Source organism: Lacerta agilis, chromosome 8 (assembly GCF_009819535.1).
Source record: "Lacerta agilis isolate rLacAgi1 chromosome 8, rLacAgi1.pri, whole genome shotgun sequence".
In the NCBI taxonomy this organism is placed as follows: Eukaryota; Metazoa; Chordata; class Lepidosauria; order Squamata; family Lacertidae; genus Lacerta; species Lacerta agilis.
The window spans coordinates 19,879,777-19,897,915 of record NC_046319.1 but is presented as its reverse complement, the minus strand read 5'-3'; the positions used below and the strand labels follow the sequence as shown (position 1 = coordinate 19,897,915).

The 18,139-nt window shown below is 45.6% G+C and overlaps 2 protein-coding genes across 4 annotated transcripts in view; one reads left to right on the top strand and one right to left on the bottom strand.

Annotated features, from left to right (window-relative positions):
• Positions 1-210: 210 nt before the first annotated feature.
• TPRG1L (tumor protein p63 regulated 1 like) lies at positions 211-5,418 on the bottom strand. The gene is made up of 5 exons (XM_033156428.1): positions 5,112-5,418; positions 4,170-4,261; positions 3,170-3,346; positions 2,688-2,841; positions 211-1,654 (listed from the first exon to the last, which is right to left on the bottom strand). The coding sequence occupies exons 1-5, from the start codon at positions 5,352-5,354 to the stop codon at positions 1,460-1,462; spliced, it is 861 nt and encodes a 286-aa protein (XP_033012319.1). The 5' UTR covers positions 5,355-5,418; the 3' UTR covers positions 211-1,459.
• Positions 5,419-12,962: 7,544 nt separating this feature from the next.
• The window catches only part of MEGF6 (multiple EGF like domains 6), a 202,356-nt gene continuing 197,179 nt past the window's right edge, over positions 12,963-18,139 (top strand). For all 3 annotated transcript variants that reach the window (XM_033156424.1, XM_033156426.1, XM_033156423.1), the window contains exon 1: positions 12,963-13,297. In XM_033156424.1, coding sequence (XP_033012315.1) covers positions 13,206-13,297 — 92 coding nt within the window. In that variant the 5' untranslated portion in view covers positions 12,963-13,205. The remainder of the gene's footprint in view (positions 13,298-18,139) is intronic.

Genomic DNA, 18,139 nt, shown 5'->3' with positions numbered 1-18,139 from the left:
AAATTAAATTATGATAAGGGCTTTAAGTTAAAAATGCTTTTCTTTGGTATACAAAATAGTGTTACAAGGCCACTGGCAGCACCCAATGTAAAAAGTTTGTGTTTCTGTGTTTACTTGTTTCCCTTCCATTAAACAATTGTTTGCTCCTCCCTGCCCAACCTCTGACCCACTACTGTTGAACCTGCCACAAGGAATAGATGACATTTAAGATTCACATTTACTTCAAGTTTATTAAGCTTAAATATACCTTGCTTAAGACAAAAAGGGTCATGCATTCGGTTCCATTCCAGCACCATATATTTTGACACAAATTTTCAGAGGGGAAAAAAATGGTTCAGAGAAATAAGCACTATAAAACATTGGATTACCAGTACCAAAGCAGGATTTCTTGCATATTAGTGACAAACTTTCAGTAAGCATAGAAAGATTCAACCAGCAAAGGTGACACAGGCCGGGAGCCAAAGCTCATGTGCAGGCACTGGGAGGGCTGGCATGGTTGCTATTTTCTCCCTTCTGGCAGCATCTTATCTCATGGAATGCCACCTGGAAATATCCTTGACCTTTTGGGGTACCTTTTTGGAGGAAGGATACGAGGAGTTTCCGATAAATCCTTATGCACAAACCTCACATGGCCCTTTGGATCCCAGCCACAGAACATTATTCATGCAATAGAGCAGAAAGTCTCTATATACTTGACTTTTAAGAGTTACAGGTTTGTCTAGTTTTAAGGAAATGTCCATAGTCGTTTCTCCCAGCCCTCTTATTAGAGAGGTACTTTGGTGCTATTCATCTAGTTTAGATTAAAACAAAGTAGAAAGCTAATCAAAAATTCCCTTTTCCTATAAGATAAAAAAAAAGTTGATCCCATGTGGCAAAAGTTAATATAAAAATCAGACACTGCTGCTTGTGTGTTCACAGTGAGACTTCTTTGGATATCTGACTGCAACGAGAAGCTGTAGCTAGCTGCATTTGCATCTGACTATAGAAGGTTATTAAAGGCAACTACCATCACTCAACCACATTTCCACTCAAATGTGCAGTCTCCAAAGATTAACAGAAAATAACTTGGGTTCTGACAAAATAATCACTTTAGCAAAACAGTTCACAACCTGTCAAACCAACAGGTGCTCTCTTTAAATCAAAAGAGAGAGAACTTTTATCCCTGCAAAACAACCTCGAGCATACGTAAATATGACACTTGCAAAAGTAATATGTTTACTGGCAAGAGTTAAAAATGAAACCATGCTTCAAAATATACAGGTGGCTTACTTGAGACACACTGACAGGGAAAGAACTTTTCACTGGAATATTTATTTGACTCACCAAATGAATTTTATGACAAGCAAGACTTCTGTTAGATGAGCTGGAAACTCCTCTATATGATGTTCTCTCTCCCACTTTCTTCTTCCAGGGACTTGATAGGCAGTGATCTCTCCACCCTTTTTTTGGAAGCAGACTTTTAAAATCCAATTTTGCCTCTTGTCATTGAATAGCCCAACTTGGCCTCATTATTGATGAAAGACATCAATCCCACATAGGTCTCAATGAGAAGAGGGCGCTCCAGCAGCAGAACTCCATTTGCCCTCCCAGGCAGAGGGCACTCCTTGTGGGCCTTCTTCACAGCTTGGATCAGTTGAGTTTTGAAGTTCTCCAACTTAAAAAACAAACACAAACCATACCTGTTAATTATACTGAAATCATGATAGTCAGTAAACCAACACTGCAGAACTTCTGTATCTGTCAACAACTAACTGCAAATGGCTCAAGCACTTTTTTTAAACCCCTCACCAGAAGTATGCCATGAAATAACAGGTTTCATGCTAACTCCATAACAGAAGGATGTAAGAAGCCATACAATTAGTACAGCCAATGGGACTTTGGAACAGGGCTTGTTTCTCAAACAGCATCCCTCCGTGCCATATGGCAAGTTACTTTTGAAACCACGGGGACACTCAAGAGCAGTTTGTTGCCATAGCAAGAGTATCTGCAATATAAAAGAACGACCCTCACAGGATGGGTCCAGAACCTTAGATGTACCTACAAATTTATTTATTTGAAAGTCTCAAGACCTTTCAGTTGGCATCAAGTTGTCTATACTGCAAACTCTTGTCTACCTTTCTTGGAAGTAAACCAAACAACTGTCCTTTGCATGTATGCTTAGATGTGTGGATTTTGTACTAAGAAAACCAAAGAGAAGACACACATTTTTAAAAGGCAAGTGGAGAAGGGGTCTGTAGCAATGGAGAACAATATTAAGGCAGCTAAACTCAACCCCAGCCGTTTCTGCTCCAAATCAAGTCTTTACACTTCCATCAAACCCTCGGAAAGGACAAAGCGTAGGATGCTGGTCTGTCTTATGTACAGTGGTACCTTGAGTTACAAACGCCTCAGGTTACAAACACTTCAGGTTACAAACTCCGCTAACCTGGAAGAGTTACCTCGAGTTGAGAACTTTGCCCCAGGATGAGAATGGAAATCTTGTGCCGGCGGCAGAGCGGCAGCAAGAGGCCCCATTAGTGAAAGCACGCCTCTAGTTAAGAACAGTTTCAGGTTAAGAACGGACCTCTGGAATGAATTAAGTTCGTAACTAGAGGTACCACTGTATTAAAGTTCTGTTATGATTTCTACCTAAAGAACTTGACCTCGACTAAAGTCACCCAAAGAACGCGCATATGGCAACACCTTACTTGACAAAGAGATGCAATCTTTTCATCAGCATCAGCCATGGGATGTTCTGTGAAGGTGGCATATGGCACATTTGTGGACCATGGGTTCCATCTATTTATGAAGGAGGGACGGCTTTGTTTATCCCACTGGACTCTGATTCCAAAGCCTTCTCGTCTGAAAAAGGGAAAGATTGTATGCTCACTCAAGCTCCCCCTTCAGTCATGCAGTTTCTGTGAACCCTGCAACCATTTAAACTGTGTTATGAGAAAGCAACGACACACAACCTATATAAAAATGTTACACTGTGAAACCTGATAGTTTTTGTAGTAATTAAAGATGCATGAGGAACTTAAAGGAGATCCGGAAGCTAGAAGCTTAAGCAAAAGGCTTCTATAGTAAATATCTACTAGAAGACAGGAGCTAACAACTGCAAGTCTTCTATAATGCAGTGGGATTTACAAGATACACAAAACAAAGAACAGGAAACAGAATCAGAACCCACTTATTCAGTGATTTAGGAGGAAACTCAAATTCTCCAATGGAAATTGTATCAACGGCATTAAGTGATATTCTGGTCACTTGCTGGCACTGCAGGCTGATGAAGTCATATTTACAGATCAAAAGGGACCAATCAGTAATGAGAACCAAGCGTTCCTTCTCATTGTTCCAGTGATCAATTCTGGAAAGGGGAAAAAAAAGATGAGTTAGCATGGTTTATCTCCCTAAACTAAACACAGATGATAAACTGAGGAGGACTTCTAAGAAATAAATTATTTGTACACATGCCCGTCCCAGTTTAAATCGAAAGTCTATTTTTACTGCAGTTAGATACACACTAAAAGGTTTGTGGCATGGTTAGCTAATCCTGAAATCAAGAAATATAGAATGATAATTCACCAGTACCTCTTCTAAATCATTGTTTGTGGGCCACCCTTACACCTTCTAGGGCAGAGGCAAAAGTGGGCAGAGCAATGATATTATCCTTATCTTTGAACCATACATTCCAGCTCTGCAAAAGTCAATAGGTCTGTGTACTCTACCCCTGTCCATCCTTCTTGCAGACAGGCAAAGAAGCAGGATCTTAGTTCAATAAAAATTCTAGCAAGGCAAGAACATGCAAGGAGCGGGGCTTGTGGGAGTCCTGAGGGTCAAATGGAGAGGCCTGCAGAGTCACCTTTGGCCTCTGGGCTTGTGGTTTCCCACCCCTGCCTTACTGCCTGGATCAAAACAAGTCAGTCTGGTTCTGAGTCTGGTCATTGTGTTTACATCTCATCCTGCTTTTGGGAGCCCTGGGGGTGGCATGGTCAAGTGCTTCTTTTAAAGAGGTTGCAGTCAAAAACTTTGTAAAGACTTCTCCTGCCAGATCACAAGATCTTCTGCATGCAGCTTGGCTTGCTTTTCTGATGTTAATTGAACCACCACTCCTAAGTTTCACCTGTTTTTTTGGAAAGAATGAAAGGAGAGAAACTGTACTGAAACTGCATATCAGATCTGCTACTTACTCAGTCAGCAGCCATACACTCTGCACTTCTCCATCTTCAGTGGGCATCACCACCACTCGTATCTCGTTCACTGCCTGCTCTATTGTTCCTGGCTAAATTAAAACAAAAAGGAAATAAATTTCCCCCCGTTAGAGTAATATTGACATCTTCTCATCCCTAACAGAGCTGCCATACACAATTGCAGTCTATCCCCAGGATATTCCCCCCACCCAAAAAATTACACGCCCTTTTCTCCTGTCTGCTTCCCAGAGCTTCCAGCCACAGCGGCAGTCTACCCCTAGAATGAATACTTTCCCTTGAAAATTAATTTCCTTCTCTTGTCTTTCTTCTCACCACAGTTGCAGTCTACTCCCTGCTAAATATTCCTCACTGGCCAAAATTATGTGTCCTTTGATCTCCTCGCTTCTGCCCTCCCAAACAAGAGCCTCCAGCCACAGGGGTGGCCTACCCAAATATATTTTCCTTTCAAAAGTAAATTTCTCTCTGTCCTCTTCTCTCCATAACTGCAGTCTAACAACCAACCCCACTGAATATCCCCCTCCAAAATCCAAAATTATGGAGGGAAACTGCACTGAAACTCCAGAATTATGTGCCCTTGGATAGCTCAGCTAGTTGGAGCACGGTGCTGGGGATACAAAGGACGCAGGTTTGATCCCCGTGTGGGACAGCTGAGTATTCCTGCATTGGAAGGGGGTTGGACTGGATGACCTTCAGGGTCCCTTCCAATTCTAGGATTCGGCAATACTGTTCCGCTCCCTCTCCACAGCCTCAAAGCCACGGTTTCCCACTAGAGTATCCCCCTAACCGCGCCCAGAATCGCGTGCCCGTTTCTCTCTCCCTTCCCACTCCAAAGAGAGCCTCCAGCCACAGGGGCAGTCTGCCCGCAGAGGAGCTCCCGGGCGCGAGAGGTGGGCGTGGCCTCCGCCGCTCCCCCCTCCTCACCCGGAAGACGAAGTACTCCTTGAGGCGGCCCCCCCGGGTGGGGTTTCGGACGCTGAGGGGCCGCAGGGTCTGCCTGGGCGGCGCCTGCGCCAACAGCGAGGCGGACGGCGAGCTGGGCGGCAGCTCCCCCGTCGGCGTGAAGGGCACGTCGGCCTCAGCCGCGGGTACCAGCAGTGCCGCCCCCCCGGAGCCCTCGCAGGAGCCCGGCCCGACGCCTTCCACCGAGTCCCGCATCTGCAGCATCGCCCACACCGGCGCACAGCGCGCCAGGCCTGTCCGGCGGCCGCCTCACAGCAGCGCCTTCTGCGCTTGCGCGGCGGCGGCGGCGGCAACGACAGCCTCTCTAGTTTCCCCCCGCGCGCCGCCCAACGGCCGTCCTGAGAGGCGGGGATTCGGCCGCCCATAGACTCACGCGGAGGGGGACTCATCACCCGTGGAGGACGAAGGCACAACTTCCGGGTCGGCTTCACCCATATGTTCCACGTGTCTCAGCTGCTGGGGATGCTCAGTGCTAGGAGAGTTGTTGTTGCTGCTGCGCTCAGCACCTGCTTGCTGGCTTTTCGTAACGGGCAGCTAGGAGCATCCCAGACCCTGAGATGTCAGGGCCCAGACCTGGGACTTAGGGGTGAACCCCTGTGATGTCAATAAGCACGACAATGTTTAAGCATTGCTCACAGCATAGCACGTGGAAAGGAACAACAGAGGATGTTGCTGTCTAGGCTTGCTGTGAACTGCCCTTGCAACAGGCAGTGTTAAGTGCTGCAGGCATTCAGCTCCCTTCTGATTTCATTCAGAACATCTACCCTTCACTAAAACCAATGCCCAGATTTTGGTTTGTCTGAATACCGGGAGCTCCTGCTTTTATTGGTTTTTAACACCCTCTCTGAATACTACTGTTGTATTGTTTGCATTTCGTGTTTTTGTTTTAGTGAGAATGTTCACTGTTATTTTTACATTGTACACCACACACACACACACACACACACACAAACATATATATATATATCAAGTGCTTTTAAAAACAATTGAAATGGAGCCTTATTTGCCCCTACGGGTTCCCATTGTTGCGCCCGGTGAGAAAACATGGAAGCAAAAAAAAAAAACCTGAGGCTTCTGGCTTCAGAGAGAGAAAGATTTAATTTCTGCATGCAGAGGTACTTCGGTGTTTAGATAGCCAAGCAAGTACAAAACTAGCCAATTTTCAGACAGTTCTTATAGACAGTTCTCTGGCTCTCTTCCCACCCCAGAAAACTTCCTCTTGTCCATATAAGGAACATTTCCTGTTGTACATTTCCTGTTATACATATAAGGCAAAGGACATATAAGGCAAAAGAGCATTTAGCCAGAGTTGGTTCATGTGCACTCCAGCAAGGCCATCCTATCTCTTGACCTGGACAACAGTTCCTCTCTGCAAGGACAGCTACAGTCTGTGGAAGGTCTACTGTTCTTATCTCCAGACACTTAGTAAGGCAAAGCTTGCCAGAGAGAAGTACAATGCAGATCAAAGTTCACAGCTTTACAGAGCAATTTCATACAGAAGAGCTTAACAGGGGCACTTTTATACTTAATACATTCACTGGACTAACAATACATTCAGGTAAATATATAGGTTAGCTAATTAACCCCTTCCAGAAATACATGTATATTACTTTTCTCTCTTTATTTTTATTACGTTGTTCCCTGCTCTGGGATTGAAAACATTCAATAAAGAGTGGGCTATAAACACTTCAAATAAATAAATAAATAAATAAATCACACCTAGTCCAACCCCCTGCAATACACAAATCATTTAGCTAAAGAAGTGATGAAACTAGGCACTGTTCTACCCGGGTCAAAGACCTAGTTTGGCACACAAACCCTATGTGCATTTCCATAGACACACACACACATAGTCTGGGAGCCTCAATGGCTCCTCTCTGGGGGCTTCACCTGGGGCAAAAATCCTGGCTTGTCCCATAGGTACGGTTTTGACTAAAGAATACCTGACAGATAGGCATCCAAATTCTGCTTTGTTGTTGTTGTTCAGTCGTTCAGTCGTGTCCGACTCTTCGTGACCCCATGGACCAGAGCACGCCAGGCACGCCTATCCTTCACTGCCTCTCGCAGTTTGGCCAAACTCATGTTAGTAGCTTCGAGAACACTGTCCAACCATCTCATCCTCTGTCGTCCCCTTCTTGTGCCCTCCATCTTTCCCAACATCAGGGTCTTTTCTAGGGAGTCTTCTCTTCTCATGAGGTGGCCAAAGTACTGGAGCCTCAACTTCAGGATCTGTCCTTCTAGTGAGCACTCAGGGCTGATTTCTTTGAGAATGGATAGGTTTGATCCTCTTGCAGTCCATGGGACTTCTGCTTAAAAACCTGCAATGAAGGAGTCTAAGGTCGGCGGTTCGAATCTCCGCGACAGAGTGAGATCCCGTTGCTCGATCCCTGCTCCTTCCAACCTAGCAGTTCGAAAGCACATCAAAGTGCAAGCAGATAAATAGGTACCACTCTGGCGGGAAGGTAAATGGCGTTTCCGTGCGCTACTCTGGTTCGCCAGAAGCGCTTAGTCATGTTGGCCACATGATCCGGAAGCTGTATGCTGGCTCCCTTGGCCAGTAAAGTGAGATGAGCGCTGCAACCCCAGAGTCGTCCACGACTGGACTTAATGGTCAGGGGTCCCTTTACCTTTTTACCACCTTCCGAGGGAGTCCATTTCACTGTTGAACAGCTCTTACCCTCAGAAAGCTATGTCTGTTCCTACAGTTTAGTTGGAATCTCCTTTCCTGCAATTTGAATCCATTGGTTTGGATCGTGCCATCAGAAGCAGCAGAAAACAAGCTTGCTCCACCTTCCATGTGACAGCCCTTGAGATATTTAAGATATTTCCTCTCAGTCTCCTGTTTTCCAGGCTAAACATACCCAGCTTTTTCAACCGTTCCAGACCCTTGATCATCTTGGTTGCCCTCCTATGCACACGTTCCAGCTTGTCCATATCCTTAAACTTTAACATCCTAAATATCTTTACAGAAGCTTAGAGAAAACTTGGCCCATTGCTCAATATCCAAAAAACAAAAGTGCTGCACCAACTAGCACAAAACAACCGCTCTGCAGTGCCACAAATCCAACATAATGGTGTAATATTGGAAAGTGTTGATCACTTTTCCTACCTGGGCAGTTATCTTTCCACAAGCTCTGCGAGTGCAGCTTTCTGCTGATTGAAATGCAGAGTGTTTGAGGAATGGGACATTCGCAGGGAAACCAAAATGCTTATTTGCAAAGCTACTGTACTACCAACTTCACTGTAGGGTACGCTTGTGAAATATGGGCCACTTATAAGCTCCTGGAAAGATTCCATCAATGGTGTCTCCAAGAAGAAGAAGAAGAAGAAGAAGAATTCTTAAACGGGGGTGCCCAGAACTGGTCACAGGCCTCCAGGTGGAGTCTGGCTTTGACGACTCTTAACGTTGTGACACAGGCAATATGTCGTTTTCTTAGGATCTCACAATATGTTCCTTATTTGGGAGTTCTTCAGATGACAACTCTGCTGTTTAATATGTCCTGTCTCACCTGCACTGATGTGATTACACGTAAGTGCTGCCATCTAGTGACAGGTTTTCAAAAAAAAATTCAGTCCCGAGAGCTCTATCTGCAAGGAGAGCATTTATTTTGGCTGGCATGTGGCAGGAGGGGCTAGCAATTGGTGCCCAATGAAATGTGGGCATGTTCAAGGCAGGGTGGTGGTGGTTTCAATGCAGAAGAGTCTGAGCCCATTAGGCCTGTTCACAGCCTGTATTTCATCCTGATGAAGAGTTAAATCCACTTGCTTCGTGTGATTGACCGCTGGCTCACTCCTGTCAATAAACAACATGAGTGAAAGCGAACAAAACAGGTGTGACTTCCCCAACTCTGGGGAGCAGATGCCAAAGAAGGTCGGATCCTGTGCCTCTCATAGGACGTTGCCCAGACTGTTGCAATTTTCTGGTGGGATTCAGTCACCAGCAAATTCAGGTGGCACAGTTATTATTTATTTGTTTGTTAAATTTGTATTCTGCCCTTCAACTGTAGATCTCGGGGCGGTTCACAAAGTAAAACTGGCTTGGCACTCTTATATAAATTTCATTTGCTATCAAACTCTTCAAAAATTTCAATGTCCTTTGACCTCCTTCATCTCTGGCCACTGTAAGCTCTGTGAAATAAGTGGCGGATAGCAGCTTGTGAACTTAGATTAGGGACTTGCTGTGGGAGAGTGGGAATTCACAACAAAGCACAGTCACTTTATATGTTATACATACCTTTCAACTGTATAGAAGCCTTAAATACCAATTTTTATTTTGTAAAGGTTCTCTTCCATATTTACAACAATCATATAAAGGTAAAAGGACCCCTGACCATTAGGTCCAGTCGTGTCCGACTCTGGGGTTGCGGTGCTCATCTTGTGTTAATGGCAGAGGGAGCCGGCATACAGCTTCTGGGTCATGTGGCCAGCATGACAAAGCCACTTCTGGCGAACCAGAGCAGCACACGGAAACGCCATTTACCTTCCTGCCGGAGCGGTACCTATTTATCTACTTGCACTTTGACGTGCTTTCGAACTGCTAGGTGGGCAGGAGCTGGGACCGAGCAATGGGAGCTCACCCCATCGCGGGGATTCAAACCGCCAACCTTCTGATCAGCAAGCCCTAGGCTCTGTGGTTTAACCCACAGCACCACCCGCATCCCACACCAATCATATACTGGGCCACATTCCTCCAAATTCGGGCCCCTTCTCCCTTCGACATGTCGTTTCCCAGTACTAATTTCCCATTTTTTCACAACAGAGGTTCTTAAAAACCCCTGTTCCTTGCATTGTATCCTTCTGAATACACCCAAAAGGGGCTCCTTGAATCTGGCTGAGAATCTCTTCTGCCCTTACACCCACCACTAAGCAGATGTGAGTCATACCCATTCCTTTGTGGGATATTGTCTTACATGAAGCACCTTTTTCTAGTTACAGGTGGGTAGCCGTGTTGGTCTGCCATAGTCAAAACAAAATAAAAAATTAAAAAATCCTTCCAGTAGCACCTTAGAGACCAACTAAGTTTGTTCTTGGTATGAGCTTTCGTGTGCATGCACACTTCTTCAGATACCTTTTTCTAGTTGCTCCTCTATTCCAGGCACACAAGGGGGAGCCAATTGCTAAACAGTTTTAACGGGAAATGCCTTTATCCCGGAACGGGTTTGCAAGTTATTTTTCTCTCCCTGTTGTTAACTTTATTTTGCGTGTGCATTGGTTCTTCTACCGCTGCAAAAAAATATTTGTAATTCATTTAAGCCCTGTCAGAAAGACACAACTGCATTTCTTCCAGCCCAGCGAGGGACCGTAGCTGGAAGCGTCTGGAATGAACATCATCGACATGGATGCACTAATCGAGCTGTCGCAGGGGCTTATTTTCAAAGCATTGTAAACGGACTTTCCTGATGCTGTGGAATGGCCAAGTCCTATTTCTGATGACTTCGGCATCGGTGCTCCTCACAGCTGGTCTGGATCTCTGTCAGCTAGAACGGCTTGGCAATCAGTCGCCAAGAGGATGCGACTGATCCTGTGAGCGCATTCAGGTTCCCCATGATTTCTCTGAGCCACCAGAAGGTGTGGTTCTCCACCGTGGCCTGTTTGTGGAGCATTCATCCTGAAGGGTGGCACAAAGCTAATGCGGAGGTTAAACAACGCCTCTTCTTTATTGAGTGACCGATACGTCATTATACGTATTCCCATTAATAATCTGCTCATTCCATACTTTGTAGTGTACCTCCCCCATCACTTTCCAAACCATACAAAGCCATTAAAAAAAGGTGGGTTTGTTGTGCCAGAGCATTTTAACCCACTTTGATTGCAGAAACCTAAATTTCCGGTATGCGACTGAATGAATCCCTCCAACAAAATGCTGACAGCCTGGAGGCAACTTTGAATGGAACGATTGACCATTGCAATGTGGAAAAAGCTTAATTCCTTGATTCTCATGAGTAGGTCTTGTGGGCCTTGGCTTTAATTGGCCATTGGCCTCTTCTGCCTTCCTGATAAGATGGAAGGAGGGGTGTTATGTACTGAGTTGAATAGGATCCAAAATGCAGCAGTCTGATTGGTCCTAGAACAATGGGATTCAGAAGGCAGCAGTCTGATTGGTCCGCAGGAGCCACTCAATCCAGCTCCAGGTGGAAGTGAATCTGCAACCCGATTGGCATACAGGAGTTTCCCAGAATTAGCCAATCATGTGGGGCCCATTGTGTAAATAGTGTATATAAAGCAGATGTTTTGGGGGAACTGCATTCCTGCCACAATGAGCTGAATAAAGAGCATGAAATCCACACTTGACTCAGAGTATATTTCAAGGAGATTCCCTCAATCTTCCCTAGCAGTGACAGCCCGAAAATGACCGATATATCGATCTGTCCAGTTCATTTGAGGCATTCATTGCTGTTCAGAAATAGCTCAGCCCGCCCCGCCCCCTTCACGTTTGCTCACTTAACAGCATGTTTTCGTTCCCCTGTGGCTTGGACCGAGAAACGAAAATCCCTGTGTATTCCACTTCCTGGACTAGGCGCTCTTTACTTGCAACACGATTCCAAAGTCAATAAAGAAGAAGTGCTTGTGGCTTTGCCTGCGATTTTTTTTCTCCTTAGCCAAAACCTTAATGTCTGTTGCAGGTGGAGAGAGTGTTTTCTGCTTTCTGAGTCAGATTTAAAATGACAACCAAATAGTTCTGTAGAACGGTTTGGCTTTACAAAGCATGTTTACAGGGGTAGGGGAGTGTTAGCAAAAGTCAGGCTGTTTAGAGGAAATGGGCACTCCTGCATTTAACTTTTCTGTATATCAGGGACCCCCGCATTTATGGGAACCTCACATCCAGGAGTCAAATGTGGCCAGTATAGATCTTTTCACATGAGCACCAATTAATTAATTTCAAAGGGTTTACCCCTAATACGGCAGATGTCAGCTACAATATCTACTATATTGCTACCCTGTTCTTCCTCTGAAGGACTTAGTACAACTTAATTGTGGTTTGCAAAGAAACAAAAAATCCTTCAGACTGGTAATTTGTTGGTTTTTTTTTTAAAAAAATGCTGTTGTTTTTTAAATATAAAAACAAAATCTAATACATAACAGTAATTTATAAGTCACAATAGATAGTAATGGTTCATGCCTCATTTTCAAACGTTCTTGATGGCTTCCCTTTTTTCTTTGAGATATGCATAAAAGAAGATATCCATATATTTCAATTATCTGACTGTGGAAGCGGGCAAAATTGTGCCAGATCTTCCAGATTATGATATGTGGCCAATGGGGTTCGGTTCTTGGTAAGTGTACATGGATTTCAGATTCACCTTTTTTTAAAAATATATATGCGGATTTTTGTTTTGTTTTCTGTATTAGGGCATTAGAAGGTTTCTTGGGGTGTATGTGTGTGAAAATCATGTGCTGTGTATGTTTTAACTATTTGTGTGTGATTGTATAACTTCTATGGTCAAACCCCCAGGGATGAATGCTGGTCTCCTTTCCCATAATAAAACTGTATTACTTTTGGGGCAGGGGGCGGAGACTCTATTAAATCCTTACTCAAACCCCATTAGACAATGGATTGAGAAAGAGGCAGGAGCATGACACTGGGGAACCCATAAGAAGCATGGATCGAACTCGCGAGTGCATCTCCCTTTGTCTGGACGGATCCTGCCATCCATGGGCTTCTCCTGAATGCCACCGTCGCAGCAAAGCCCTTTAAGGCTGGACTGCAGCACTCCGGAGGAGAGGGCAGCTGTTTGTTGCGCCTTTTGGCTTTAAGTCTCCCTGCTTTGCCGTGGATGTGTGAAGAGGGAGAGGAGAGCTCGGTTGCTCCCCAGAGGGAATGTTCCCGGCCGGGTGACAGATATATCCATCTCCCGGCAAGGGGGACAGAGAGTTCCAAAAGTGCTCTTTTGTAAAGGAACAACAGCAGCAGGAGGAACAGCGACAAACAGACCCGGCTGGGTCAAATGGTAGCAATGAACTTCCTTCCTCCGAAAATCGGGGACCTGCCAGAACTGTGACTTCGTTGCAATTTGCTGGAGGCACCTCGATCCTGGGGGAGGTGAGGGGCCGAGGATGGCAGCGATGGCGATTCATGCCCTCGTCCGGTACATCTTTGTTCTCAAGCTGCTTTTCCCTGCCTACGGGAACAAGCTGCTGCCCAACATGTAGGTATTCAAACTTGTCTTTGGATTGGGGCCAAAGCCGGGCGGAAAACTTTTATATATGGGTGCTGCTGTGTGAAAAGGATAATGGTGGCTAAGAAACTGAACTGTGAAGTGGGAAGTCCTGGATTCAGATTCTGTTTTCTGTCCACCCCCTCTACCCATGGGCGTAGTCAGGATTTTTTTTTGGGGGGGCAGAACCAACCTGATTGGTCAGTTAAGTATTTCTATTGTTTTACTTGATCTGGGGTGTGTGTGTGTGTGTGTGTGCAGCTGCCCATGCCAACCCCCACTCCAAATCTGCAGTATTGGGGGGGGGGTTATAATACTGACCTACCTGGGAAAGTTGGTGTAAGAATCCCTGAGTTAATGATAGTTGTGAATTGCTATGATTACTCTAAGGTGCTATGGTGAATGCCAAGTATGAGGGTTGGCAAGGTTCTGTATTTATTTTCTCCTGTTGGATTCATGTACTTTTATCATTTGTGGGGCAAAGATATTCCTGAAGGAGCGTCTCCACCCCTATCGTTCTGCCCAGACACTGATGTCCAGCGCCGAGGGCCTTCTGGTGGTTCCCTTGCTGCAAGAAGCCAAGTTACAGGGAACCGGGCAGAGGGCCTTCTTGGTAGTGGCACCTGCCCTGTGGAACACCCTCCCACCAGATGTAAAAAACAACTACCAGACTTTTAGAAGACATCTGAAGGCAGCCCTGTTTAGGGAAGCGTTTAATGTTTAACAGACTATTGCATTTTAATATTTTGTTGGAAGCTGCCCAGAGTGGCTAGGGAAACCCACTCAGATGGGCGGAGTATAAATAATAATAATAATAATTCAGATGGTGTAGCTTTTTCTAGGCTGGAGAAAGGAAAATGTTTCACCTGTTTGATTTCTGCTTGGTGCACTGTTTTTTTTTTTTTTTTTTTAAAGGAGCAAGAGTCCTTGTTGCTGCAGGCAATGGAAAGAGCAGATGGTTTTAATTTTTGGATGATCACCAAGGGTCATTATGAACTTTCCCCAATGTTTTTGAGGAATGCTTATCTGTGCACAACAGTTACTATCGTTGTTGCCATTTAACAGGTGGTGATGCTGAGACTTAATGAGAGCAATACTGTGATTCCCAACCAACTTACTTGGGAGTAAGCTCCCTTGGGCACTAGGGGAACATTTCCTCCCAAGTAAACCTGTATAGGGTTGCTCTGTTACCAGTTCACCGAATGCTTGCCGATAACAGTGGTGGGTGCTGTTCAGTGGCACATCTGCTTAAACCCATCTTTAATAATAATAATAATTTATTATTATTATTTATACCCCGCTCATCTGGCTGGGTTTCCCCAGCCACTCTGGGCGGCTTCCAACAGAACATTTAAATGCAATAATCTATTAAACATTAAAAGCTTCCCTAAACAGGGCTGCCTTCAGATGTCTTCTAAAAGTCTGGTACAGTGGGATCTCGGGTTAAGTACGCTTCTGGTTAAGTACGTTTCAGGTTAAGAACTCTGCTTAAGAACAGAAACCGTGCTCTGGCGGCGCAGCGGCAGCAGGAGGTCCCATTAGCTAAAGTGGTGCTTCAGGTTAAGTATGCTTCAGGTTAAGAACGGACCTCCGGAACGAATTAAGTACTTAACCCGAGGTACCACTGTAGTTGTTTTTCTCTTTGACATCTGGTGGGAGGGCGTTCCACAGGGCGGGTGCCACTACCGAGAAGGCCCTCTGCCTGGTTCCCTGTAACTTGGCTTCTCATAGTGAGGGAACCGCCAGAAGGCCCTCGGCACTGGACCTCAGTGTCCGGGCAGAACGATGGGGGTGGAGACGCTCCTTCAGGTATACTTTACCTCCCTCTTCCCACCCCCTGCTCAGAGAATCCACAAAATACTCTTATTTAGACATTCCAATTTATTTTGTAGAACTGCAATTCTATTGCCCTGGGATTTGATCGAACCTCGGCTTTACAGATAATACTGATTTCAACACTTTGTACACTTAGCCACACTCCTTTGCAAAGTTTAGTTTAAGTTGCTCTGGCCTGAAATGTTTTAAATGAGCGATTTCTTTTTTAAAAATTTCCCCCGAGGAAGGGGATTGGTTTAAATCGGAGGTAGTCCATGTGGGGTCCTCCAGATGTTGTTGGACTTTCCAATTCCCATTCGCCCCAGCCAGCATGGTTAGCGGGGAGAGCTGATGAGATCTGAACAGCATCTGGTTAGCAGCCTAACCTGGATAGTGCATAGTGCTCAGAGCCACAACCCATTAAACACAGTATTGGGCTAGATTAATAAAAAGACAGTGTGGAGTAGTGGTTAGAGTTTCTGCCTAGAACCTGGGAGACCAGGGTTCAAATCTCCCCACTTGGCCATGAAGATCACTGGGTGACCTTGAGCCAGTCACTGACTCTCGGCCTAACCCAGCTCACAGGGTTGCTGCAAGGATGAATTGGGGAGGGGAGAACTGTGTGTGCCACTTTGAGCTCCTTGGAGAAAGAGCTGGGATATGAAAGCAATGCCATAAAATAACAAATGCATTTTGACAATCTACTCCCAGCCTTTGCCAAGCTGGTGCATCTGGAGGACACCAGGAGAATGAGAGCTAATCTACTCCATTTGCAAAAAAGAGAGGACATCCCAGGTAGTTTAAATAATCCTTTCTTGCTCTCTTTGTAAGCCAGCGAAGGAATTTTAAGTGTAGGAGGCAGCCAGCACTTTCCTCTGTGCATTGAACACTTTAGTGCCAAGCAGCAGTTCAAGAGGTGAAGCATTTTTCTTACCTTTTCCCCTGGCCCGCATGGGAAAAGCTCTACCAGTTGAGTATCTGTGTATTGTGCAGCAGTTAAAAGACTCACAGAACACAAGCGTGCAGAAAGTAATTGCCGCTCTGTGCAATGGGACCTGTTCACTAGAGCAGAGGTGCAGAGCCTTGGGGCTGGGGTCCAAATGTGGCCCTCCGGGGCTTTCTGTCTGGCCCCTGGAAGTCTCCCCAGGCTGCACTCCTCTCACTTGCCCTGCTTTGCAGACTCCTTGAGTGGTTTTTGCCTGGCTGGAATATGCCCTTGAACTCTGATAATAGTTCCTGCTTGCTTGGATAGAGGACAGAAGGTGTGTGCGTGTGTAAACTATTTTACTGTACAAAGGCAAAATTCACATGGATTGCTTTGCTCACTTTTGCCCCTAGCTCCACCCACCACTGGCACATGGCCCTCAGAAGATTGTGCAGAAGGGAATGTGGCCCTTAAGCTGAAAAAGCATCCCTCACCCCACCTGAGAAAGTTCCACAGGGGTAGTCGTGTTAGTCTCTTGTAGCAAAGTCAACCACTTAATGTTGTGGCCCCTTAAAGACAAATTTAGAAGCTTTTATGGGCTGTAGTCAAATTCGACCTCAGACAGAAGTGAACTGTGGTCCACAGAAGCTTCCACTGAAGTGAAGTTATTAGCTTTTAAACATGACACTAGACTCCTTGGACTGGTTTTCATTTTTGTGTGTGTCTTCTGCAACATGCCATCGATGCAGCAATAGTGGTGAATTTCTGTTGGACCCTGCGCACATCAATTCACTTGGTTGTTCTGGAAGGCTTTCCCGGTGTTACTGCATCATTGCTGTGTGGAGGGGCACTCTTGCAGCATGGGATGTGGGTGGTGCTGTGGCCTAAACCTCCGAGCCTCTTGTGCTTGCTGATCACAAGTTCGGCAGTTTGAATCTGCGCAACGGGGTGAGCTCCTGTTGCTCTGTCCCAGCTCCTGCCAACCTAGAAGTTCAAAAGCATACCAGTGCGAGTAGATAAATAGGTACCGCTGCAGCAGGAAGGTAAATGATGTTTCTGTGCTCTCTGGCCTCCATCATGGTGTTCCGTGAGCCAGAAGCAGTTTAGTCATGCTGGCCACATGACCAAGAAAAGCTGTCTGCAGATAAATGCTGGCTCCCTTGGCTTGAAAGTGCAGATGAGCATGATATCCCATAGTTGAATTTGACTGGACTTTACCGTCTAGGGGTCCTGTACCTACAGTGTAACAAAAGAGCAACACCCTCTGCCCCCCACCCCCACAAACAACCCAGAACATTTGTGCTATGAGAAGTTGCAGGATTTCATCAGGAAGCTACAGGACATCTGCCCCAGAACTCTTGCAGCCTGAAACAGTATTGGAAGTGGGATTGTGTATAACTGGCCTGATACCATCATGAGCTCAAATCATCGCAAATGCAGAATAAAATGGATTTCTGGAAGGGCTTCCAGTTGTCCCACCCCCACCCCCAGGAAGTGTGTGTTTTAAGGCTGCCTTCTTAAAGAGCTCAACCAGGAGGAAGTTGTTCACGCTGCTCAGTTGAAAGGGTTGCTCATTTTTACGAGCGCAGTATTTGCCTCCTGTCTTCCTCTCCTCACAATTAAAGCTTATAGCTCTGGCGCTCAGCATACGACTATGTGAATCTTTGGAAAGTTTCCTTACAAGCTTGAGCTCTGGCCAAGAGCGCCATTCTCGACTCAGTGAAATCGTTATGTTTTCCTTTGTAAACTGAACCAGGATTGAACAACATAGTAAATCCAGACCATCTTTTCCACATGTTGTTCGCCCTGCGATGGGATGTGTGTGTTAACGGTTGAGGGCGGGGGGACAGGACCATGCTCATCGATGCGCTTTGAAAGACTCCGCCATGATGACATTTACCATATTTCTGGAAAACTCGTTAAGTTTATAAGCTGAGCAGCTTGAGGCAGGGATAACCTAGGCTGGTTGAGTGCAGATGCGTTTTGAGAAAGCTGTTGTTGTAGCCTGAATTACAACCCAGTCAAACCCCAGAATGCTTGGATTCAAGTGGATTTATTGCCCTTTGGGTTGGCTCACCACAAATCTCCATCGG